Source organism: Leuresthes tenuis, unplaced genomic scaffold (genome assembly GCF_036924035.1).
Source record: "Leuresthes tenuis unplaced genomic scaffold, fLeuTen1.0.hap1 SCAF_11, whole genome shotgun sequence".
NCBI classification, from domain to species: Eukaryota; Metazoa; Chordata; class Actinopteri; order Atheriniformes; family Atherinopsidae; genus Leuresthes; species Leuresthes tenuis.
Genome location: NW_027325365.1, coordinates 10,873,326 through 10,898,981, shown reverse-complemented (window position 1 = coordinate 10,898,981; position 25,656 = coordinate 10,873,326). Strand labels below are relative to the sequence as shown.

At 43.0% G+C, this 25,656-nt stretch overlaps 1 protein-coding gene across 1 annotated transcript in view; it reads right to left on the bottom strand.

Annotated features, from left to right (window-relative positions):
- Positions 1-4,665: 4,665 nt before the first annotated feature.
- The window catches only part of diaph2 (diaphanous-related formin 2), a 350,084-nt gene continuing 329,093 nt past the window's right edge, over positions 4,666-25,656 (bottom strand). Inside the window, exons 30-31 of the mRNA XM_072395385.1 lie at positions 5,814-8,197; positions 4,666-5,760 (exon numbers count right to left, since the gene is read on the bottom strand). Of these exons, the coding sequence (XP_072251486.1) occupies positions 8,133-8,197 (65 nt within the window). The 3' untranslated portion in view covers positions 4,666-5,760; positions 5,814-8,132. The remainder of the gene's footprint in view (positions 5,761-5,813; positions 8,198-25,656) is intronic.

Here is a 25,656-nt window from a genome sequence, read left to right as displayed (position 1 = left end):
GAGTGAAAAAAAAAGATAAAAGGGCAGATCATCGGGTTGAATGTCCACAGATGATGTCTGAGTGTCTGTAAGTGTACAACAAAGGAGGGAAAAATCTGATGGTTGAGGCGCTCACACAGCTGATTCTTAATGTCGAGTGAGACCTTGGAGGAATAGACAGACATCAGTGTATGGGATTCTTGTACTCAGTTAAACAGTCAGCCAATCCAATCAACTGTATATGAGTATGAAATGCTACAAAGCCTTTGATTTATGGCGCAGCGATGATTTACAGACTTGTGCATTTTTGGGGCCATATGCACATAAATGATCATATCGACCAGGCGTGGTGAGATATGTGACTGATTTTCTCTTGGCTGTTCCTCGCTGCTTTACATCCACTCATACTCTAATGATTGTATGTGGGGGAAAAAAAAAAAGAAGCTTTTTGGCTCAGTGTATCTGACATGATGAAAGGGAAGTAGTAGTAACGCATTCTGGCTACTATGCCAAAATCACCTCTCAGCATGTTGCCTTGGTTGAACTGTTGGTAGTCTTCTGAACCCTGGCAAAGATCCTCGTTACCAACAAGAAAAAACCCTAACCTTCACTAATCGCGCAATTCTGCTTCTTTTTTTAAAAAAAAATGTGATGTACACCGTCTAATTTGACCTTTAGATTTAAGTGGGATACTGAATGATGTGATTTTGACAGATCAACGTTTAAGGAAGCTTTATTGTTGTTGTTTGGTAGCAAAGAGGTTTTTGTGTTGGCAGATCTTGCGACCGTGACACAGACAGATGTCAAACACAGGTAATTTAATTCTGATTCATTTGTCTGAAAAATAGTCCAAATGTTCAGAGGATGCGTGTCTTATGTAAAACGAGTCTCGCATTTGAATCAGAGACTCAGGGGGTGAAACAAAATCAGAACCTGTGCTCATACTCCCATGGAATTTATAGACTTAAAAACCGTCTCAGTGAGACAGTTTGGGGAAAAAAATCATATGATATGGACGTCTGAAACGACTCTCCCAACAGGGCATCTCCTTCTGGAACAGTCTCTGAACCAGGTTGTATTGTACTGCGGCCATAACGCCTCAGAAGTTAAGATTCTAGTCAGAGCAGAGTAATTGCGGAAACTAAAACTGGAGATGCAGATGAGACAGTAGCTTATTTTCTAACCTTTTTGTTTTTCTTTCTGTCCCTGTTCAGATTCAGCTTTGATGTAGGCTTTTACGTGGTACTGGCAGCAAATATAAACAGGGTGTGGCACATCCTTATTTTACCAAGAGAATCCTGTGATCTCATAGTACAGAGATTGGTTCAGTGATGGTCACATTATTTGACATTTTTAATTAAAGTAACACTGAGCTGCTAATAGAGCCAGGGAAAGTGGAGCTCACGTAACAGATGTATGGCACACACAGACCTGCAGAACATTGGAGAAGGATGTTCATTCTCAGACAAATTCATTGGACCACCAATTCACCCAGAACAGACACACACATTTATCATGGTCTTGTGTTTGAGAGCAAAGTTTTGTTCGGGAAAAAAACAGTTTTCCCCAGACTGAATTAGTTCAGGTAAGGAGGGAATTGTTACCATCTTCTTTGTCTTGTCTCCATAATGTTTGCACATTCCAGAAGGTGTAGATGCAAAACGAAGCATAATTATGTTTTGCTCCAGCTGACAACGGATCTGTCACAGGGCGCTTTAGAAATGCGTATAGCATGAAGAGAGATGGTGGAAAGGGAGAGAAAGAACTTGTGTTGGCCTGGCACAACCGAGTTTGACAAGGGTACTTAGTTAAGGTTATAAAAATAAGTTTAAAAAAAGAGAAGAGTAATATGTGCCTCATATACAACTGTAACCCTAAGCTCATTAGACAAACGCTCCTCCACGATCTCCTTCCAAGCTGTACCCGTCCAGACAAGACAGATCTCCCACTCTGGTTCAAAGCACAATTACACAAGGCCAGACAAATATACTGAGGGGGGAATAATCTTTCTGTTTCACCTGGAAAGTCAAGAAGATAAAAAAAAAAAAAAGCTGCCCTTCTTCATAGCTACAGTGCTGGTGTCTTGTGAGGAACCAGGTTGGCCTCTTTCAGTATGCTTTCTTGGAGCCAAGTACAAATTAACCTCTCAAGATCAACAATAAACCTAATTAGAGTTGTGTTCTGCAGCACACATCTCTAAACACAGATCACAGCTTGTTGAGAGATGAATCTCCATCTGTCTGGCTGCACAGTGGGAGGAGGAGCGACTCAGAGAAGATCAGTCCCAAGACTACTACCATAGAGGTTTGTGTGTCTGTGTGTTCGTGCATGTGTGTAAGTGTGTTAGTGTGTGTGTATGTGCATGCAGTGAGAGCACAACAGAGGCTCTCGTGGCCAGGGGGTTACTTCCCCATGTCAGCCCTTATTTTATGATGTCATGCTGCAGCAGGGAAGTGGGACATGGCACATGCAGGGAGAACACGCCATTGCATTCGAGCATGTTAGGTGGTGATGGGGAGAGCTGTCGCGTTAAGGGACTCGGACAGGAGCATCTCTGCCCTGCACTTCGACTCTCACCACTGGGGCTCAGACAGTCGGAGGAGGAACACATGGGTCTGGAAACAGGAGGCACGTCCATATATAAATACTAATTTTCCCACAATTCCGGTTCTAGAATAAAATACACTCACTTTATGATTCATTTAAGACAGCTTGTTTATTTATTTTTTTTTTTTTTACAAAAGAAGCCTCCCGCAGAAGCTGCATCTATCATATTAGATATGAAACAAAAAAAACAAGTAATTGATTTTTTTATGCTTTTTCCCCCCTCTGCCCTTTATCATAAGCAAAGACATGTTGGAGTCAAAGATTTTCAAATGATTAAAAAGGGTAATTTTTCTGGCTGTGTATTTTCCAAGCCCATAGTAATTTCCTTAAGCTGCGGCTGAACATGACAGCATTATCACTTTGCCTTTGACACTGTGCAAGATAAAGCTGTGGCAACACCAAGGTCCAAATATGTTGCTTTTATAGTTGGGAGCTGTCCCATTCATCATGTTCTAACACCCAGAGCTTTCTGTAAGTCCTGTCCATAAGTCAGTGCAGGGCAGATATCTTCTGCACAGTCGCTGAGAAAACTGAAAATGTCAATGTAGACCTGAGTGTTAAGCGAAAAATATTATGAAATAAGAGGGGAACTGAGAGATGTTACTGCATTTTTTTTGAAAAGAAAGAAAATATATTCCCATTTTGTGTATAAAAAAACAACAAAAAACCCACTATATCAAGCAAGAATGTTCTGCATGCTTCTTTTCAGTAGGTGACAGATCTGCTCAGCATGCAGGCCTGTTTAACACCTGGACTCTTATACTATGAAGCCATGCTGTTGTATCAGGTGCAGAATACATTTTGGCATTTTCCTGCTGAAATTATGCATGAAGTGGATTGCATCGTATGTTGCTCCTGCATATAAAGCTTACACTAGTTCCGATCGCTTTTTGATCGATCAGTTTGAGGATTCATTGCAGTCTGCTGTTTTATGTTCGTCATGCTTTAACACGACTGCCCTAACGAGTTGAGCAGGATTGTGCCGTCATATCTGCTGTGTGGAAATGATTAAAAGTGGAAAACGAGAGCAGTCTAGCGGGCTCTTTCATTATCTGTATTCCAAGCATTTCATGGGGCGGTAGTGGCAGAACCTAATTTAATTCTACAAATGAGATTAGACACCTAAAGTTTGAACACTTTGCTAACTTGGGTGTGTAGAAGCATGATGCTGTGGCTGTGTGCCACAGACTCATTAAGATAGCCCGGGCAACTAAAACATATTTACGTGCAACATTAAAGTTACAGTAAAACTTATTTGTGAGTGCTGACCGTTTCTGTTAATAAGTTGGAGGCTCGGGCCAGCATCCGTAAATTCTACCATGCTACGATAATGTAACCTCAACGCTCAACCGATAAGCCCTGAAATAAGTTGATGACTGAATTTAAATGTAAATTTCCATGTCTGCTCTCTTTGGGAGCTCTTGATAAGTAATAGAGGACGGTGTGTCATTCTCCAGTAACTGACCCAGGGATACTTTTCCAAACATCTCAGGTGGAGTTTTGCTTCATTTTCACACCATGTTGCATCTTCTTCCTTTTGTTTTCATTCTGTTTAATTGGCTTTACTTTATTCTTCCTTTAATTCCCCCTGTGGTTTGGCCACATTTATGATATACGGTTGGAGGAACGTTTAAAACCAATTCTCCTTTTTGATCAGACGCCACAGCGTGAGAGCAGCAGATTCTTACAGTTCAGCTGTGAACCGATGTCACTGTTGAGTTACTATTAAGTTGCTTGTTTATAATAATTAGTTCTGGTGAATTCCACCAATGAAATAGGACCAACGGGACAAAGAATTGTGGCCGTTGGTTTTCGGCTTTGCCTCTTGCTTACAGAGACTTTGCAGGGTTGTTGGAATCTATTTATCTTTGATAATGTAGCTGATGGAATCCCCACATTTTTCATCATTTGGATGTTAAATTGTTTCTACCTGTACCATAATCCGTGGCATCTTTGCATTTGAGAAACTGCTCCTCTTGGATTTGGTTTCTAAAAATAAAAAACTCATTACCTTTCGAACATGAAAGTACTCACGCCAGTGTTTAAAGAAATACTGCAAATAGAAGACAAAGAAACGGCTTATCTTTCAGAAATCAGTTTATATATAACAAAGTGGTTATTATTTAGTACCATACTCCATTACATATTCCATGGAAGGACAGTGTTCATAACCATTTTGTTTTTTTTTTCTTTAATGTTTCTAAGGATACAAATAAACTTAAAATGTTACAAATATAAATGTTTCTTAAGACAATAAAACACTCATTGACCACAAAGAAGGTAGGCAGGGATATGGATGGTGGCTTGCACGTTGTGGTCAGACAGGGTTTATCAACGCGAATGAGAGCAGCGCTGCTTGTTGATTCAATCGCAATTGATCGTGCTCAAATCAACAGCAAACACTACCAAAGTGAAAAAGAACTGGATATGTGGCAGTCGGGAACTATTTACCACGAGATATGGTATGGCAAATAGTCCGCTCTGTTAGTGGCAATGTTGCATTTACAAATCTTAAGCAAATATTTCTGTCTGAGCAGAATATTTAGTGAGGTAAAGTGCACAGTCAGTGAGTGTAAGTAAACGTGGAAATGTTTAATTTAGCTTAAGCACTTGCTGCCAGTCACCACAGAAATGGCACCTTTACACTTCATACCCCTGCCTCCTCACTCTCACAATTACCATGAGCACAGGTCACATCATCAGATGAGGTTGGTTAGTAACAAGCACAAAGATGATGGGATGATTGGCTGTTTTTCACACAATTATGATTGACCAGTTCAGGCTCTTTGACCTCAGAGCTATTACTTTCTATAAAAAAAAATAAAAAACCCCACGTAATTATAATAATCCTAAAAGATGGGATGGGGAGAAACACGACAACCACTCACAGAGACGATGAGGAATGTTTTCACTGTAGAAGTCTCTCTTATAATTAAAATGACGTGAAGTTCCATGTTTCCAGGCACAGACATCTTCTTTCTGACTCATTCATAGCATCTATTTAAAAGATGTTTGTTGTGATCACAGTTGGAGGGAAGATGCATGCTCTGAGACTTCTACAATGGCTAAAAATGTAGCTCTTGGCTCAGTCTATAATGACAAGCTTTTTTTTTCTTCTTTAATTCTAATGAATTTCTTCCTACTAGACTGTTTTAGATGAGAAAAATCACACGACTATCATACCTGCATCGGCTCTTCTACTTTAAAAGACAGTTATTATCTGGTACAATGTTTATTTAACAATGGCTAAAATAAAACTTAAAAATGTGAGCATCTCCACAACCTTTCTCATAATTTACAAAGCTCTGAAATCCTGTTTAAAAAATAAAATGGTTGGCACATGCAATTTGTTGTTTAAATAATGAACGATGCAATTTGTTACGCTGTTGCCATCAACCTCAAACAACTGGTTGTTTTAACATTAACAGCAACCAAGCAGAAGGGGGAAAACACCGGATTTCACAGCTGGAGTGCTGACATAAATGAAAAAAATGGGTCTTATTAGGTGTTTGAAATTTTACAGGGGTGGCGTGCAGAGAACAAAAGCGAGAAGCGTTTAGAAAGAGGAAATCACTTCCTTTGACAGCACATCTCTATCTCTGCTGTTTACAACATGTCCTTAAAGCTCCCATCACTGCAGAGTCCCTTATGCAGAAAACTCATTCACAGTGCTTTCTCTCTGTGACTGTTAGACTCTGATATTCAGAGGGGAGTTATTGTCTTCTTAAATATGCAGACTTCTCAGAGCATTGTGGGAGCACCTTAAGCCGAGATGATGTGTAAAATTGCATTTTTAGAAGCATGCGGGTTGAGAGGGGAAGCTTCGTGAAACAGACACATCGCAAGCAGCACTGGCAGATTGTTTAAATGAAAAATCTCCATCTATTCAGCCCGGGAGTCAAGCACGCTGAATCCCATTTTCCCTGGGTTCCTGTTCCGATTACTGAGCTGGCATGCAGCACACACATACACTTGCCCCAAAGAGAAACACACACAGCCTAAAGCAGGGTTATGGTGTTTGTAAAGTAACTTGTGTTGTGCTAAATGGGTCACTTATGTCATTAGTGCTGGGGACTTGGAAGGCGTTTTGAGCTAAGACAAGCATCGTCCTCTCTGCTGTGGCCCTGTGGTCATGCCCCGTCTCAATGTGGATTCAGCGGTTGTTTTTAGTCTCATCTGCTTACAGTTTGGGAAAGTGAGGGGACAGAGTCGCTTAGGCATGAATATAGGAAAAAAAAAAGTTCACACGGAACTACGCAACTCTGGGCCCACACAGAAACAAAACTTACCACAAAGTTTAAACTGTCCTGCACACGAACGCCATGCGCCTCTCCAGACAGACGTACTTTATTGGAGTGTCACTTTGTTGTCTTTCAACCAACCGACCTCTTAGTACAGTTTCAATTATTGTTTTTCTTTACTCCCCACAAAGTTTAACATTTTGATATGTGGTTCATTTACAATTTAAACACTCAAAGCTGTTTTGTGTGATATATATTAGACTTGTTGATATCTCAATTTTTATGCAGTAAAAACAACAGTTGTATCATAATACTTAAAGGTTAAAAAAAAAAAGAATATCCACTGAAAATCTGCAGTGGAAATTCAGTTTCAGCAGATTTTCGAGCACTTCTCTCCAGACAGATGATCACTGGGCTGCTTTTCGTAGAGTCTTCAAAGTAGATTAATGTAAAAACTGTTGTAATACCTTCCTATAATCAGGTGTCCTCAGCTGAAAACCTGCGTGGCCTAAGGAAAGGTCAGAGTTCACGGTCGTCTTTTCAGCGAGTCGGAGGCATTCAGGATGTGTTAATAGCAAAAGCAACCTTAGGACAGAAATCAGCACCCGAAGGCTTTGCTCAGACACAACATAACAAAATATAAAATGCATCGTGTCAAAATGGAGATTGTGGTTTCAACCTCTGTGAGTCACATGTTGTGTAGTATCGGTGTAGGCAGCAGCCAGCTCTTGTGGCTTTGTTGGAGTGCGCAGAAATGACTGCTAGTTCAGTGACTTGTAGAAGGCTTGTTAATACGTCCTGGTTGGAAGGACAGCTGCCCCGCTGCATGTGTTCCTCGGAACAAGCATGTTGCTCTTTGCAGTCTTTCCTGGCAGAATGTCTGTTTCGATACGCTGCAATATTTAATATTTCATGCCAAAAGTCTGAACTTTAGCATTTTGATTATGAAGGGATTAAAATAGGTTTAAACGTGCAAATAAAAACTTAAGACCTTTCATTTCAAAGAGCTATAGTCTTTGTTATTTTTTATCTACAAATAAAACCCAAGAGAGGACAACCATTAAAAGCAATGACAAATTACTGAATAAATATGTAAGGCCTCAGATGAACATAAATGTCTGGTTCTTCAGTATTTAGGCATTCCTGTTTCATACCTAACGCTGTGTTTATGTAACTTCTTTTGAGTGAGTGAGTGAGTGTGTGCCACAGTGAGGGTTGGTCTGTCCCTCCTTCAGATGTCTCCCTGGTCTCCTCTTCGCAGGCCTCTTTGGCACTTATCTAGCGTCTTGTGGTAGGCGCGGGTAATCATCGAGCTTGGTGATTTGCGTTGTGGCGTGAGCGAGACCTTTCCAGGACTGCGCGGCGGTTGTCTGTTTGGGAAGAAAGAAAAGAGGGAGTCAGGAAAAGAGCGTGAGACTGAGAAAGAACAAGAAAGTGTTACATTGATCCTTTCTGGCAGAGGAGCTAAACTAAATGAAAGACTGTATGGAGAAACTAAAAGAGGCAAAGAAACGACACAGAGGGGAGAGGCGAAACAACACGAAGCAAATCCAGGCTGATTGAGAGCAGAGCAGCAGGGGAGGATGGAGGAACAGAGGAAGCTGCTGGAGTGGAGGTGCTTGTGTCTGGTGTCATAGTAACTCCATTTAGCTCCTGATCCTGGTTTCCACTTAAGAGACCCTCAACTATTCTCACATCAGATGCAACATATGCACATTAAACAACAAAACAGAAGAAAGGAATAATATGACACTGTGCATGTTGGTATTCTCATCCTATTCACTACATATGCTGGTCTCAGTGTCTAAACAGAGCGGCCTTTTTCAATCAACTAAAGCTTTTCCTCTGTTGCTTTTTCATACCAAAAGCTTTGCACTAGTGAACCTGTGGTATGCTTTTACTGTAGAGAAAAAAACATATTGTAATGATCAGAGCCATCGAGCCTCGGCGAGACGGACCGAGGTCCTGTTTTTTTCTTTTTCCTTGCCTAAACTTGTAAGCTCATTTTAAGTGGCAATGAATGTTTCACTGTTATGTTTGTGGTCAAAAAGGCAGTTAAACTTTGGGATTTCTATGCTGCCAGTTCCATGACGGAGTCGTACAAATATTTCCTCCAGTTCTATCCAACCATGGCTGCCCAGAAATGCCTGTGACATCCGCCGGGTAGCCAGGTGGCAGGTGGGGCTGGACGGAACCAGGAAGCGTAGCCACGGAGACGACTGCAGGCACACCCACACAGGACTCCTGGTATTTCTAAGTGTGCCATTGCCAATGTGCCCATTACTCAGTGCCTGCTGTAGGGTGCCAGGCGTCTGGGGCTGTGCGTTGTTTAATGGCACTCGCTCCATCCATCATGTCAGGTAATGAGCTGAGAGTGAAAGTGATAGCTGGGAGACATACACAAACATGTGCGCACGCACAGGAACCCACATTTACAGCAGAGAGCACCCCCTTCTTCAGATTGGATACAAAGCATCATGCAGATGGTGCACAGGAGGAGAGAAGGAGGAAGAGGGAGTGAGGGAACAGAAGGAGCAACAGGAAGACAAATCAAGATTTGTTTAAGGAAAAAGCAGAAAGGTTCTGTTTCCTCTGCTTCTTTTAGCCTAACACACGTTTACGTACTGTACATGATCATCAAAACTAACATGTTCTGGCAGCGTGTCTAAACACATCATGAGTACTTATCCATGCGCTCATTTCTTCTGTCCACAGGTTGTGCTTCACTCTGTAAGCATGATTTACACAACCTTCCTCCTTTCAAAACAAGCTTCCACAGTAGGGAGGGAAAAAAAATGGGGACAGTTTAAAAGCGGGGGGTGTAGATCATCCACAATCCATCCCTGCCAATCATGCACAGGCCCAACTGCTGTAGCCTCATTTCTGGGCGAGCAATTGCCCTTAACCTCTCAGAGGAGCATGAAAAACAGAGCTGACAGAAAACAGACCTCACTCGAGTGTGTGGTCATCTTTTGCTCCGTCTTCTACAGTAAATACAGAGGGGAGATGGTGGAAATGATCAAAGGGAAGTTTACAGAGAGGGCCATTTTTGCATTAGGACAAGTAAAATCATGAAAGAGAAACACATCGATCAAAAACACAACTAATTAGGCTTGAGTACTGCACGCTACATGTAGCCGATTTCATGGACATGCACCTTCTATTATGTTATGAATAGACAGAATACCCACTATCAAATCAACCTTGTAAAGCTTTGACAAATAAATGGAACAATGTAGAATTAGTTTTTTTTAAAACAAGCCGGTAGGACTCTTTGGTGCTGCCTCTTTGGCCATTAGCTCTCTCATCCTTGGTACAGATTCAAAGTACAGGTGTATTGATACTGTTATGACCATTTAACAAGTGTCCATTTAACAAGATAAAACAGCAGCCTTGGTTATTTGAAGAGGTTTTTTGTTGTATGCTTTTTAAACTATAGAGCATTGGTGTGACCACTTGTTGATGCCCTTCAGAAGCTCTGCCTTATACTAAGCAGGGTTTGACAAATGTCCTGTGGGGGGATTTGGTCTCTTGCCTAACAGGCTAAATATATTGGAAAGCTTTCGTCAAAGACATCGCAAAGAGGGAGAGAAATTTTCTGCAAAATGCATCTCTCATCAGAGGATTCTTGAAAGGAGAGCTTTTAGCTTCTCAAAGACTTTTCTGTTCCTATCTTCAGGTGCGTACAAACCCATTTTTTCTCACCCCACATCAATCTATCACAACAATTGAACAAACAGCAGCCATTTCTACTGGGAGAAGAAACATTATTGCTAGCCTCTACTGGATTGAAAGCATCAACACACACACCAACTAGCAGCGAGGGGGAAAGGTGAGACAGGGGAACAGGAGGAGAAATCTGCACAAAAGACAGACTAGGGTTTTTTCTGCACTGATTGCAACTCTTTCTACTTGCATTGGTTTTGATGGTTTCTTTACCTGCTTCTCCCAAAGGCGACATCTTTTAGAGTTACAGTAAGAGTGACACACAGGAGCAGAAAAACAGGAGAAGAAATTGACAAAAGAAGAGCAGGTATTCCATGTTACAGCAGGGAGATGTTGGCATCTCAGAACTTAATTAAATGCTGCCTGGCACCGCTTCTCAAAATGTTGCTAAATGCACCGTGGGCAGATGGAGGGGGCAGTCACTGACACGCAGACATGCACAGATGCGCACACCTTTTTCTCTCTCAGACACTCTCACACATATGGAAGCAGAAATGCATTGTTCCTTAAGTTAACTTCACAGATAAATGCATTGGTTTGAGGGAACTGTACACACTTAACCCCCCACCCTGTTTCCAACATACAGAAGCAAATCATGCCCTGTATATCATGACGATCCTGACACCAAGAGAGCCTCTGAATGAGGAAACGGTAAGAGCGGGAGGAAGATAGGACACCAAGATTACTAAATAGCTAGAACTGGTGCAAAACTTCAACTGTTTGGAGGGCCTCCAATGAGATATAATTTCATGTTTTGATAGAGGTATTAGATTCCTCAAAAGAGATTAAATATCATTGTCTTTTGTTTTCCTGTCATCTTGAACTAATTGCACCGAATTACATCATGATAGTATTTTGTGAACTGTATAAGGAGGAAATCCAGCCACCCATCTATCAAATACTTTCTGCGTGAGGTACTTTGAGGAATTACCTCTCAGCGGCCAGTATAAACAGGGAGCCTTTAGAGGGATTATTCCATGTTAGGGTAGTATCAGACTCTGAGCAAACATCTAAACACGGGGCTTGTATTGATTAAGATCACATTCATATGATCACAAGACTAAACGGCTTCAGAGGACAAGTGGAGTTGTTGTAGAATTTCTTGTAATAACAGCCTTTGCATTAAAAAAAAGAGCAGTAACATGTCTGTCACGTGGCACTGTATTTATGATCTATACTTCTCTCTGAGTGGCTACTTGTTTAACTTTGTGACGAGTTGAGACATAAAAAAGACAATTACATCTCTGCTCAGAGCCAATCAGCTTGTTGCGTTTGATTCTTGCAAAGAGAGAAGCGACTGCAGCACTAACAACAAGAACGGCCGCAACCCTCTATCACCTGTTTTCATCTCACCCTCCTCCTCTCTTCCAGCCTCCAAGCTACAGAGTAATGGAACTCCCCACACAGAAACAAGATATGGTGTATAAATGGGATGCAGAGGCAGCACAGCTATTTCTTCCTGCTAAAGTTATGGTCAGGGTATCACAAAACCACAACCCCTCATTCAGTGGTAAGAGTGATCGTCCCAAACAAGAAGCAGGAGAGGAAACAAAAGGTGAGAAGATCATAGATCATTTTCCATCTGCTGTTGCTCCTGATAAAAAAAACAAAACAAAAAGAGATGTTCACACACACACACCAGTTGTATTTGTCCAACAGAAAAAAGAAGAAAATAAGCTGAGCTTAAGAACAGACTATGAACCCATTGTAAAAATCTATTTCATAATGACCAATGGATTGTGGGGTAGAAGATGAACTGATATGAAGAAATCATTAAAAAAAACAAACATTCTTTTTAACATGTTAAGTGTACTTTTTGTTTAGGTTCAGGAAAAAAAAGTTTGAGCTTTCAGGTCTCATTAATTAGCTTTGGCTTGCTCACATCAATGGGGAAAAAAAACATCCATCCATCCATCCATCATCTGCCGCTTATCCGGGGGTCGGGTCGCGGGGGCAGCAGCTTGAGCAGAGAAACCCAGACGTCCCTATCCCCGGCCACTTCCTCCAGCTCTTCCAGGGGGACCCCGAGGCGTTACCAGGCCAGCCGAGAGACATAGTCTCTCCAACGTGTCCTGGGTCTTCCCCGGGGTCTCCTCCCAGTGGGACGTGCCCGGAACACCTCCCCAGGGAGGCGTCCAGGCCGCTTGTATTCGCCATCTCGTTCTTTCGGTCACTACCCACAACTCGTGACCATAGGTGAGGATGGGAACGTAGATTGACCAGTAAATAGAGAGCTTCGCCTTCTGGCTCAGCTCCTTCTTCACAACGATGGGCCCGCAACACTGCAGACGCCGCACCGATCCGCCCGTCAATCTCCCGCTCCATTCGTCCCTCACTCGTGAACAAGACCCCGAGATACTTGAACTCCTCCACTTGGGGAAGGATCTCATTCCCGACCCGGAGAGAGCATTCCACCCTTTTCCGGCTGAGAACCATAGTCTCGGATTTGGAGGTGCTGATTCTCATCCCAGCCGCTTTCACACTCGGCTGCGAATCGCTCCAGTGAGAACTGAAGGTCACGGCCTGACGACGCTAACAGAACCACATCATCCGCAAAAAGCAGAGACCCGATTCTGAGGTCGCCAAATCGGACACCCTCAACGCCCTGGCTCCGCCTAGAAATTCTGTCCATAAAAGTTAGGAACAGAATCGGTGACAAAGGGCAGCCCTGACGGAGTCCAACTCTCACCGGACACGTATCCGACTTACTGCCGGCAATGCGGACCAAACTCTGGCACCGGTCATACAGAGACCGAACGGCCCCTATCAAGGGGTCCGGCGCTCCATATTCCCGGAGCACCCCCCACAGGACTCCACGAGGGACACGGTCGAACGCTTTCTCCAAGTCCACAAAACACATGTAGACTGGTTGGGCGAACTCCCATGCACCCTCCAGGATCCTGCCGAGGGTATAGAGCTGGTCTACTGTTCTACGAAAGCCACACTGCCCCTCCTGAATCCGAGGCTCGATTATCCGACGGATCCTCCTCTCCAATACCCCCGAATAGACCTTACCAGGGAGGCTGAGGAGTGTGATACCCCTATAGTTGGAACACACCCTCCGGTCCCCCTTTTTAAAGAGGGGGACCACCACCCCAATCTGCCAGTCCAGAGGCACTGTCCCCGATGTCCACGCGATGCTGCAGAGGCGTGTCAGCCAAGACAGCCCTACAACATCCAGAGCCTTGAGAAACTCAGGACGGACCTCATCCACCCCCGGGGCCTTGCCACCGAGGAGCTTTTTGACCACCTCGGCAACCTCAGCCCCAGAAATGGGAGGCCCCGTCTCCGAGCTCTCCGACTCTGCCTCTTCCGAGCACGTGTTGGTAGGATTGAGGAGTTCCTCGAAGTACTCCCCCCACCGACTCACAACATCCCTAGTTGAGGTCAGCAAAGCCCCGTTCCCACTGTACACAGTGTTGACTGTGAGCCGCTTCCCCCCCCTGAGACGCCGGATGGTGGACCAGAATCTCTTCGAGGCCGTCCGGAAATCGTTCTCCATGGTCTCACCGAACTCCTCCCAGGCCCGAGTTTTTGCCTCAGCACTGTCATTGCCCACGTGAGCATTGAAGTCCCCCAGCAGAACGAGGGAGTCTCCGGTAGGAGCATTCTCCAGTGCCTCCCCCAGAGACTCCAAAAAGGGTGGGTACTCTGAACTGCCGTTTGGCGCATAGGCACAAACAACAGTCAGGACCCGTCCCCCCACCCGAAGCCGGAGGGAGGCTACCCTCTCGTTCACTGGGGTAAACCCCAATGTACTGGCACACAGCCGGGGGGCAATAAGTATGCCCACACCTGCTCTGCGCCTCTCACCACGGGCAACTCCAGAGTGGAAGAGAGTCCAACCCCTCTCAAGAGGACTGGTTCCAGAGCCCAAGCCGTGCGTCGAAGTGAGTCCGACTATATCTAGCCGGAACCGCTCAGCCTCGCGCACCAGCTCCGGCTCCTTCCCCATCAGAGAGGTGACATTCCACGTCCCAAGAGCTAGCTTCAGTAGCCGAGGATCAGACCGCCAAAGCCTCCGCCTTCGGCTGCTACCCAGCTCACATAGCACCCGACCCCCTTGGCCCCTCCCACGGGTGGTGAGCCCGTCGGAAGGGGGGAAACCTTGTTGATGCAAAGTTTAAACCTGGATAAATACTCCGACTTCTGAAACAGACAACCAGCAGCCTGTGGCTCCTATCATTAGCTGATTGGACTCTATGAATAAAAATGACTGATGCCACAAAGCTGGGGAATACAGTAAGAGGATAGGTGTATTTCAGGAAGGCATTTCCTCAGTTTGGGATGCATATATAAGTTGAGGAATTGGAAGTAAATCAGAGGAAAACAGAGTGCTACTTGTAGGATTACTAAAGAAGCAAATCAAAACCCTAGTTTGACTGCACAACATCTTGAGGAAGAGAGTCTGGAGTGTTGGAGTACTGTTCATTAAAACATTTAAACAAGCCTGGTGCATTCTGGAAAGTTCGATGGAGTAAGAAGATAAAGACTTTTAAGCAGTTGTCACAACAAAGATGTTTGGAGGAAAGAAAACAAACTGTTATGCTGAGGGTTGGATTGATTATCCTGATTTATGTTGTAACTCGTGGAAATGGGAACTTTGTTACTGGTGGTTGGAATGACAGATGAGATGAAATGTCAGCAAACATCACAAGATCTGTGAAACTAAAGCAGGGCTTCTTTAACAGCATGGTTGTAATGACCTTCAGAGTCTTCAGACTGAACAAAAAATTTAAAGACCGTATATGGAACGAAGAATATTACACGAGTAACAACCATTTGCAATCAAAAGAGGCAAATGAGAACTGAGACTCTTCTCAGAGTATGAAAGGCTTTTACAAGCTGCAATTGTTGAAAAAAGAAGTGCCTCCAAGTACATGCAAGGTGATTTTTATGTGATTGTGAAACTGTAAAGATTTGCTTCAAATATTAAAGATGCGCCACCTTTAACTCAAAATGTTTCTGAAGTGTCGTCATTTAGGTCATTATTGGAAAAAACTGCAATTTTTTTTTTCTGTTGTGCCCAAACTTATGCATGTCACCAAAAGATAAATCCCACTTTACTCTGTTGAATGGATCCAATTTACTATGTTGACACATCCAGTCTGAGTCTTTCACTCCCCTCAAATCAAACACAACATTAAGCTGATATGTGCTTTTACTTTCATGTAAATGTGAATTTCCTGCAGCTAGTGATGTGTTTTTTAAATGAGTATCACCTAAATGAGTGGGCTGTACGGATGTCAAGGGATCTGAAAGTGAGGAGGCTGAAATCTGTGTTTTGGTGGGTTTTTTTCCCCTCCTGTATGTCAGAGCAGGCAGAAGTGATCATACTGACGGAGGAAAATGCCTCAGACTTGCCTGGATAAACATGCTTAGGCAAGATACTGAAATTCTCCCACTTGCTGTTTCTCCCTTTTTGAATCCCTGTTTTAACTGACATTACCTCCAGTGTTTACACCAAAAAGCTGGCCACTGATTTTTAAGCAATCATGGAGCACAGAGGAAACCAGCTAAAAGTTAACACTGATTTTGAACTTAAAATGGACACAACATCTCACGGTATTCAGATTTGACATGTGTGTTTACAGGGACTCGTTCCTCCTAGACAGTCTGTATACAGAATTTGGAGACAAAATGAGTTTAACTGACATTCCTTTGAGATAAATGGTAATGAGGAGAGGGCAGCAGAAAGCAGGGTGGTCATAACACATGCAATTGGTTTTGACAGCACAGAGAGGTGGTTAGTCTTTCCATGCCTCTATCACCACTTTATCTCTGTGGATACTGAGATGTGCATGCCTGGCAATAATGGTTACAGACCCAGACAGTGAAACAAGCCATTCTTCCTCCCACTGCCGTCACATGACTCCTTTTCCCTGGATTCCACTTAAGCGCCAGACTCCATGTGATAAACACTGGGTGGGGTAGCTTCATTCAAAAATGGCCTCAGATTTTTAGCTTTTTTCTTTCCTCCGTATAACTCTCCTTTGGGGGCTCAAATCATCAGGCATACTGTGCATAAATGCATCCATATCTCCTTTCACATTTTCATAAAAACATAGCATTTAATGCATCCGGACTTTCTACCCCGCGCTGCTTCTTTACCATAAAACCATACCATAAAAGAGCTTCCAGGCGTCTGACTGCTTGGTACAAGCTTTGTTTCAGGAGAGCAGGAAATTTGCTGCACTTGCATGTATTCAACCCCCCCCCCCCCCCCAAAGTGTTGACACTTTGATAGATCTCACCTGAGATAAAACAACGAGACATAAAACATGTCTGCGCTTCATGCACTTACACTCTGCATAACTCTGAGAGGAAATCAAAAAAAGAAGAAGAAAAAAAAATCCTCTTAAGTCTTTGCTAACATTTTCTGATGGGAAACAACAAACCGAGCAGACTACAGATAGCAGACTCCTCGCTGGGCTTCTCTGATTCAGAAATCTCCTTAAAATATCTCTGCTGGACTTGATTCCTCAGTCACGGAACAATGCCTCTCAACATTCTGGGATGCAGCAGAGACACACACAGCCCAAATGAACAGTAATATGAAAACACTTTTGCAATCGATCAGTGCCTGAGGCAGAGCTCACATTCATGATTGTCCTCTCAGCAGTCAGGTTTCAGGAGGCAGGCTTCAACCTAAGTATAACCATGAAAGACAACAAATATCCTCAAGAGTAAATTCCTGGAACAGCTAAGCATTGCCCACCTGTTTGCCTACTGTTTGAATTTATTTAACACGATCTCACTGCTTTGGCTCAACACTGCAGTATATAGTGCAATTTACAATTCTTCAGCTAGAAAGACGTGCAGTACAACATATATTTAGTTATAACACACAGATGTTTTTTCTTAGTCACTCATTTGGTTTGTAACAAATCACAAGATAGTGGCCATCACCAGACTTTATAGTCCAAGGTGATAAATTATCTCATATTCTATCAAAGAAAACCCAGAACATAACAATAACATTTACAATAGTAATTTAAATCACAAAATTCACCACCTAAAATTGGAAAAAGTATCTTAGCAACAATGCGCTGGTTGAAAATACAGGTGTGGAAAATAAAGTGAACCCTTTTTCAGGTCTGAGAGTTGTGTATCAGAACATAATTTAAAAATTAATTTGGTCCTTATCAGTTTTTAAAGTTAAGGAACACATAACCTCAGATGAAAGTCACATGACATATTACACTGTCATTATTCATTTAAGAAAAACTAAGTGAAAATGTAAGTACAGCCTTACTGCTTCCAAAGGAATTCAGAGAATAAGTAGCAGCCAGGTGCTTTTAATCAAATCCACCTCATTAATTGGTCATTAATTAGCACCTCTATATAAACAAAAGTTGTGTTAGTTTGCTGGTCTGGAACATTTGGGTGTGTGTTAACACAACACCAAAGAAGAATATTCACATGTGGAAAACCCTCAAGACAGCTGTCAATCTTCCCAGGGGTGAGCGTCCTGGTAAGTTCACTTCAAGGTCAGACTGTGCAGGCCTCAGAGAAATTGCAAAGAAGCCAAGAGACGCATCTCAGAACATGGCAGCACAGCTGAGGTTTGCAAAGCTGAATCTGAACAAATAAGATTTCTTGAACAACGTCCGTTGGACAGATGAGACCAAAGGGGAGATGTTTGGAGAAATCAAAATGCAGCATATAGGCACAAACACAGCAGTGGAAGTGTGATAATTTGGGTTCGTTTGGCAGCCACAGGACCTGGACACCTTGGAGTCATTGAGTTGACCATGAACTCCTACCAAAATATGCAAAAACAAATGCCAGCAAACCTAAATGAACAATGAAGCAACATTATTAGGAAGAGTGGACCAAAATTCTTTCTCATTGATGCAAAACATCCATCCATTTTCTATACCCGCTTAATCCGTCGGTCGGGTCACGGGGGGCTGGAGCCTATCCCAGCGGTCATCGGGCGAGAGGTGGGGTACACCCTGGACAGGTCACCAGTCCATCACAGGGCCACACAGAGACAAACAACCATGCACACTCACTCCTAAGGACAATTTAGATCTATTTGATCAATATTTGACAATAATGCTTCTTCTTCAACATAAAACATAGAGCACAAAATACAATAAATAGGAACTGATTCCCTGTGAAAACTATATTTTTATGTATTTTCTAGGTGCTTTAACATCTTTTAACTGTTCATTCTTCAGCCTGTACACGGTGCATATAGCCTAATATTAGCCAAATAGAAAATAAACAGGAAATACTAAGCTGGTATTCGATATATAAATCTGGGTGACGACAATGCAGGTGTTTTATGAGATTGGATGCGTTCCCTCCTTTGGCTCCTATAGCTTGGTGGCAGCGCCTGCACTGTGGACGGCCATCGTCTATTGCTTTACCGTCTGTGCCTTGTTTAAACTCAAAATAGTTTCAAATGTGGCTTTTGGAGTTTGTTTTTTGATTAGTGGTGCCACAAGCACGCTGCGGCAAACTCGCCGCTCGGGCCCGGTGCTTCTGCTGTGGTGAGTGTGTGTTTGTGTGTGTGTGTGTGTGTGTGTGTGAGTGAGTGAGTGTTGTGCCGTGTTTGTGACAGCTATGCGCACGTCTGGGCGAGACAGAACTTTAGTTTCTAAAGTGAATTTCTATCGAAGCTGAGCTGTCGACTTAGAGTTCGTTCTTGCAGTCAGAAACACACAAACAGCCAATCAGCTGTTGGGCGGACCCTGCGTGCGGAAACAGCCTATCATATCCCGGAGGCTACCAGTAACAGGCAAACAGCCAATCATTCAGCAGCTGTGTAGTTCGGTTGCAGTGGTTGCAGTGTGGGATTGTTTACTAGGGAGTAACAAGCGATGAGAAGCCAGGAGGATGGTCGAGGCGGCCACTGTGGTGGAAACTGACACCATTAGTATAGTAATCCATGGTATAACCGTAGTGTAGAATATCTAGTAAAGTAGGAACGGTTTGGCAACGATTTTCCAACGATTTGGCAACTCTAGTCAAGTAAACTTCCTACTTCCTCAAGTAGACTACGTATGGAGGCTACTAGCATTGTTAAATGTGCACACTGGACTACACCTTTTGATTTTGGGCTTCACCAGCAGCCTGAGACTTATGACCACAAGGCGTGCAGGACCCATGGAGAGCACAGATGGGGCCTGTGGCAGAGGCCTGGGTTTCACAGGCCCGAGCCAAGAGAGAAAGTAATCCATCAGGCCAAGGCCCTCTGGTGCCTAGGGGGTCAGTCACTGATCCTGTAAGACTGATTGGGCCTCTGTGGGAGAACAGACCCCCTGACAGTGTGGACATCAGTGCCCGGCTTGCTCCATTGAGGCTTGATCTGAACTGGTCTAAGCCAAGGCAGTGACCTGCTTCCATTTGGATTCTGTGGAGGCAGCTATGTAGATCAAAGATATCAGTCTGTACTGAACATGTTGTAGGACTTCAGTGAAATTACTCTTTGAACTTCCAATATTTAACATATCAAAGCAAAATTAGCAAATAATTCAGATATGAAGATCTGTCATTCTGACACAAATAATCAATAACGTGTACACTTTAATGCCTTAACAGTTTTATGACATAAAATCGAGCAGTGGAAAACTCAAGGTGAAGTAATAGGATTCTAATTATTTTATCTAACTGTGATGAACAGATGAGGCCAGAGATGGCATCAGCCAGATGGGCAGCTGGAAAAAGCAGCAGCCAAGGCAAACCACATGATTGACAGGTGAATGAGTAGACACGGAGAGTGTTAGACAAATGGAAGCAAAGATATAGTTTGACAGACAGATGGGAACGTAAATGGATGGTTTGGCAGCATGATAAGGTAAATAGGCTGATGGATCACCGAACAAATGCAGGAGGAGAAAGGCAGAAAATAAAAGAAGAAAAGAAAGGAATGCCTGCCTGCAGACAACAAAAGATAGGAAGCCAGATAGCCTGATAAACACAGATGGATTGTGTTGATACACAGGGAGGTGGGGCAAGATCGATAGATTGTTTTATTCTATTTGCTTGGCAAACTGAAGATTTGATGTGGCTGGTATCAAGGCGATCTGTTTCCGACGACGCCAGGCGTGACTGTTACAGATGGCGAGATAGCGACACATCTCAATCTTTGGCTAGCCTCACTGCAGTCAATCTTAGCTGCAGTGCTAGCACCGCTTTCAGTGGTGTCATCACTTCTGGGTTATCATAAAGACTTGATCTATAAAGCTCTAGCCCTAAACAGGATTTATCTTAGGCGGTTTAAAAAAAAGGTAAGCATGGATCAAAAACTAAAAGAGTTGTAGCTTGGAAGAACAAGGTCGCCAAATGGAGAAAGGAAAAATTCTTCAACTCAGTTTTGAACAAAACAAAATGGATGCCCTGACAACCCGACGCCTCATTACAGCTGCTTACGTTTATCATGTCAAAATGGAAGACAAGGCTGTGCAAAGTTTTAGAGGCAAGGGCTCTCCTAGTTAGAAAGGTGGCTTCTCTCCGTGGCTGCTTGAGGGACATGGGGGTGCACTGCAACAGCATTGATGAGTGTTCCAGGGCTTATAATAGACAGGAAAGACCTAGAAAGCATGCCCTTTAGAGATGCAGCATCTCTCACTGTCTGACAGCTTACAGGGCCTAGGCTTCACAATGACACCTTCACGGTGTGCTCAAGATGACACACAAACACACATGCTCACAGGTGTTGAAAAGTCTCTGAAAGCCAAATAAGTTTTGCAGCACAGGCACATAATTACACACAGACAAGCATAAGCACATGCGTGCACTCACACACTAATTCATTTGTGATGCGGAGATAATATCTGACAAGTGGAATCTCAGCATCATGCTGACAGTATTAATACTTAAAAACTATCCAGGCTATAAAAACATCCAACGTTCACTCCAAAAATGGGCTTCTGGAGACAAACATCTGTTTGTGCCATGTTAGGGAAGCAGTGCGACTCTCACTGTAAACAAAATAAAGCTACTGTAAAGCCCATTTCTAGGAATAGAGTTGAATTTCTGTCAGAACTGTGAAGAATGTAAGTAACCAGTCGTACAATGTTCCCGGGCCATTTACACAACAAAGGACAGCTCCACATCAAGACAACAACTCACAAGTAGAAATTAACTAATGTGTTAATGTGTTGTTGAAAAAAATAGTTGACAAAATTCAGAGCTTATTAAAAGAGATGTGCTATTTAGTTGGAGCTATAAAAAGTCCCACTTGCGACTGTGCAACTGCTCCATTAATCATTTCTTCATTTATTTCATGCTCTCAGGCATCAAAAAATGTTACACGATCTACCTAACTCTGTATCTTTAACATGAGGTGAAACATCTTAGATGGTTTACCACAAAGTGTAACTTTAGTCATCTATTGATCAGCAGAAACAACAATTTTCATCAAAAGCAAAGTCTGAAACCGGCTTGACAGCCGCTGAGTTTTCCAGTAACAACTCAAACTGGCATCCAATCTCAGGCTTCTCCAGCACTCCCCGCCACTGATGCCAGCTTAATAAAACATGGTGTTGTGTGTTATTTATTTATCAAACCCCCTTTTGATGTGTCCCAACTCACAGTCAGAGTAGTGATGGAGATCACAGAAGGCTTTAGAAGTGAGCAGCCTCGTTCTTTCCTTCATGCGATCACCATCAGACCCATTTGGCCATGTGAAGATGCGCCCTTCTGTTCACATGGGGGATGCAGGTTGGTGCGCTTCCAGAAACACTTTTCACTTTCTCTTTTAAAATAAATCATTCATACTGAGAGATGCTCCCTCGTGTACACAAAACACCACAGCCCGTCCTGTGATGGGCTACACTTTGCTACCTTCATGTTTTTGCTCGTGCACTGTCTGTGTCGCTGTCAGTGTAAATTTTGGTGTAGAAAACTTAAAGCAGAGGTGACGGTTGCAGGACATATAGACACACTGGCTGAAGATGCAGCAGTTATATTACGCCTTTAAAGTTTTAAAATTAATCATTTGGAATTTCTTTTCAAATATTTTGATTTGCTGAGAGTTCTTGATGTTTCTTTTGATATTTTTAGTTGTCCTTCAGTTGAAAATATTTTCATGCTGCAGACAACGTGGCCATTAACTCATCCGCCTTCACACGGTTGTAGATTTGTCTGAGTCAGGACTGACATACAGGTTCAGTTTTAAGGTTGCCTCAGCACCATTTCATTCAAATACTTTTGCTACATCAGTTACTGTCCACTACCTGAAAGGACAAAGTGGTTACATTTCTAAAGGTGTGTATTGACCATGCACATGCTGTGTATGTTTGTGTGTACTGGTAGCTGCAGGTCGACTACACATACCCACAGCCCACACATCTCATGCGACAATGGATTCTGTGTGGATGAAAAATTCATCTGTCCCCTTCACTTATTCATCAAGGAGGATGAATTTTCTGCAGGGATGCCCTCCAGAGAGGCGACGCTCACATGCCAGGCGGCCTGCCGCCACTTTACCCACAAGGTTTTCAATAAAACAAGCAAACAACACTATTCCAACACCTATAAATAAGTGATCGTTCCTGAATAAAGTGCTGTACACAAACCCCCTCGCCGGGGCCTCTCATCACACATTAATAGGAGCCTGTACTGGCCAAAGTTATTTCTCTCCTCTCTCCCTCCTTCCTTCAGTCTCTATCTTGTAGCAGAGTGAGAGAACAGTCAGCAGAGGGGCAGTCGGATCATCTTAATAGCATCACCTGGCTCACTGCTAGTTAAGATACAGCGCTATCTCTACTATGATTTATTAGGCTATCAACATGCACTGCCCCTTCTCTTCCTCTCTCATCCCTTTCATCCACAGAAAAACACAACCATGCATGCGCACAGAAACTTGAGTTACTTTCTTAGTTATTTCTCTTATTCCAGAGACAGGTTGTTCACAAGCAGTTTGAACATTCACAGAGGTAACTCGCCAGATGCTTGGGCATCTGTCAACACGGTGCTATTGTTAGTTAGTTTCTGATGAGATTTACATGGCAAAAAGATATACTACTGAGAATTTGAGAGGGGCTCACATCTAATCCGTGCACCTGCATCTTGGCAATGTAAAGTCTCTTTTCCATTCCGACCAACACACACAACACGAGCAGATACATAGAACCGCCCACTCAATCAAGACTGCAAACTTACACAGCAGCTTGAGTCTGATTTAGATGCGAATGTTCCTGAAGCTCAGAGGATCTGAAATACCATACTTGTGTAAACACACATAGCACACCTCCTATAATTGAAAATGAGGAAGACATGAGAAGTTCTTGCAGACTCATGGCTATTTTCTACCAGAGGAAATTAATATTTTTTAGAAATTTGGGGATTTTACTGACTTTGTGTTTATGGGAACCATCTTATTCTGCTCTTTACGTTTGCAAAATGAGGTCTTAAAAGAGTAGCTTTTGATGTATTATGCCCTAATCTTTAATATTCCTTAATTTAAAAGTTTTACTCTGGGCATGAGTGCACTGAATTAACTTTTAAGATTTAGTTCCTGAGGCCTTTACTTTCTGGGGCTATTTGGCTTATTATAGTTTTTTCTTGCCCTGACTGATGTGTGTGTGGAGACACAAACACAAACTGTGCACATCAAACCTGTGCTGATTAAAAAGGAACTGGGTCGCAAGTGTCCTGGCTGGTGGCACTTTTTACTCTGGCTCAATAAGCCCCACAGTTACCCAGAATCCCTTGGCATCCATGTCAGAGTCAGGGCCTGCGGCAACACACCTGTGTCCACACTTCTTCTCTGGGATCAATTAGCATTAAAGTTTCAGAGCTGCTTTCCCGCTGGGTGGACATAGTGTACACTGGAGGGGTACAGCCTGAGAACAGCCACAGAAAGGGACTGACAGAGACGTGAAGAGAGACATGGATTTGTAGACACACACCGGAACTGTAAAACAACAGACGCATACACAACCATTCCTCATTCTTCTGCCTGTACCAGCTACATTTTTGGCTCCAAGTCCAGGGTTCTGCGTGTTTTTCACGAGAGAACTAATGAAAAGGTCACTTTTTTTTACTACAGCGGTTCAGTTGAAACTGTACAATGTAATTCAGACGCATCTGATATTATGTGAAGACCAACAGCAACATAACTGATGACACATGAATGATTTAATGTTCAATGTTCAGACTGCTGGCAATTTCTTTAGGGCAGTGCAGCAACATCCCTACGCTTAAGGAACTGGTTTACAATTCTAGGTTTTGTTCAGCTTTTACAGCTTTGGCTGTAAGGACGCCTACCTGCCTGTCCATATCTCTACCATAAAAGTAGCAAGATTGGTGTTACTGTGAGTGACCCAGGGGACACTATGCAGTTCATTTTGACTGATTTCAATTGCACTTCAAACTACCTCAAAATCTAGTCTGGAGCTACACCACTGGAAGATTCAGCTAGAGCTCCTTGCAGGCCGTCTCGCTTGAGCTTGATTTCTGACTGCTGAAAGGACAGCTCTCATCATTCTTACAAGCTAAATCTGTCTGGAGTTGGTAACTGTGGAGACCAGCTTGACCAGCATGAGCTCAGCATGGTAGCGGGCATCGGCTGATCACAAATTACATTTACAAAAGCAATCTGGCCCACCGAGACAACCAACGACTGAACAGCTAAAGATTGCAAAAACTGAATTTCATGCTTTTATTTTTTTTCTTCACGACTTTTCTAAACCCAATCTAGTTACTATCTAGATGTGGCAAAATGCCCACTGGACATCGAAAGAGGTACTCTCATATGTTGCTTACTGGATTAAGCTAGCAAATCTGAACATTGCTGCACGGGCTGCATTGGCCAATCACTTTTTGTTCTTTGTTACACTGACCTGATCTCTCTATAACTAATAGCTCCTCTATTTGTTCAAGAAGAAAAAATAAATATTACATCTAGTTTCAGTGGACAAAAGTCTTTTTGCATGTGGGATGTAGGCACTAACAGAAAAATCTGTAATTATTAAAAAAAAACACATGTTCTTGGGCCTTAAACAAGCTAATTAAACTCCAACTATGTGATTTCCTGAAAAAGAGACACAACCATTAGATACTGTAGTTGTCATAAAAGCTCTTTAATTGGACACTGAGATGTGAATTTACTGACAATATCTGTACTTTCTCATCGTGTCTGTCA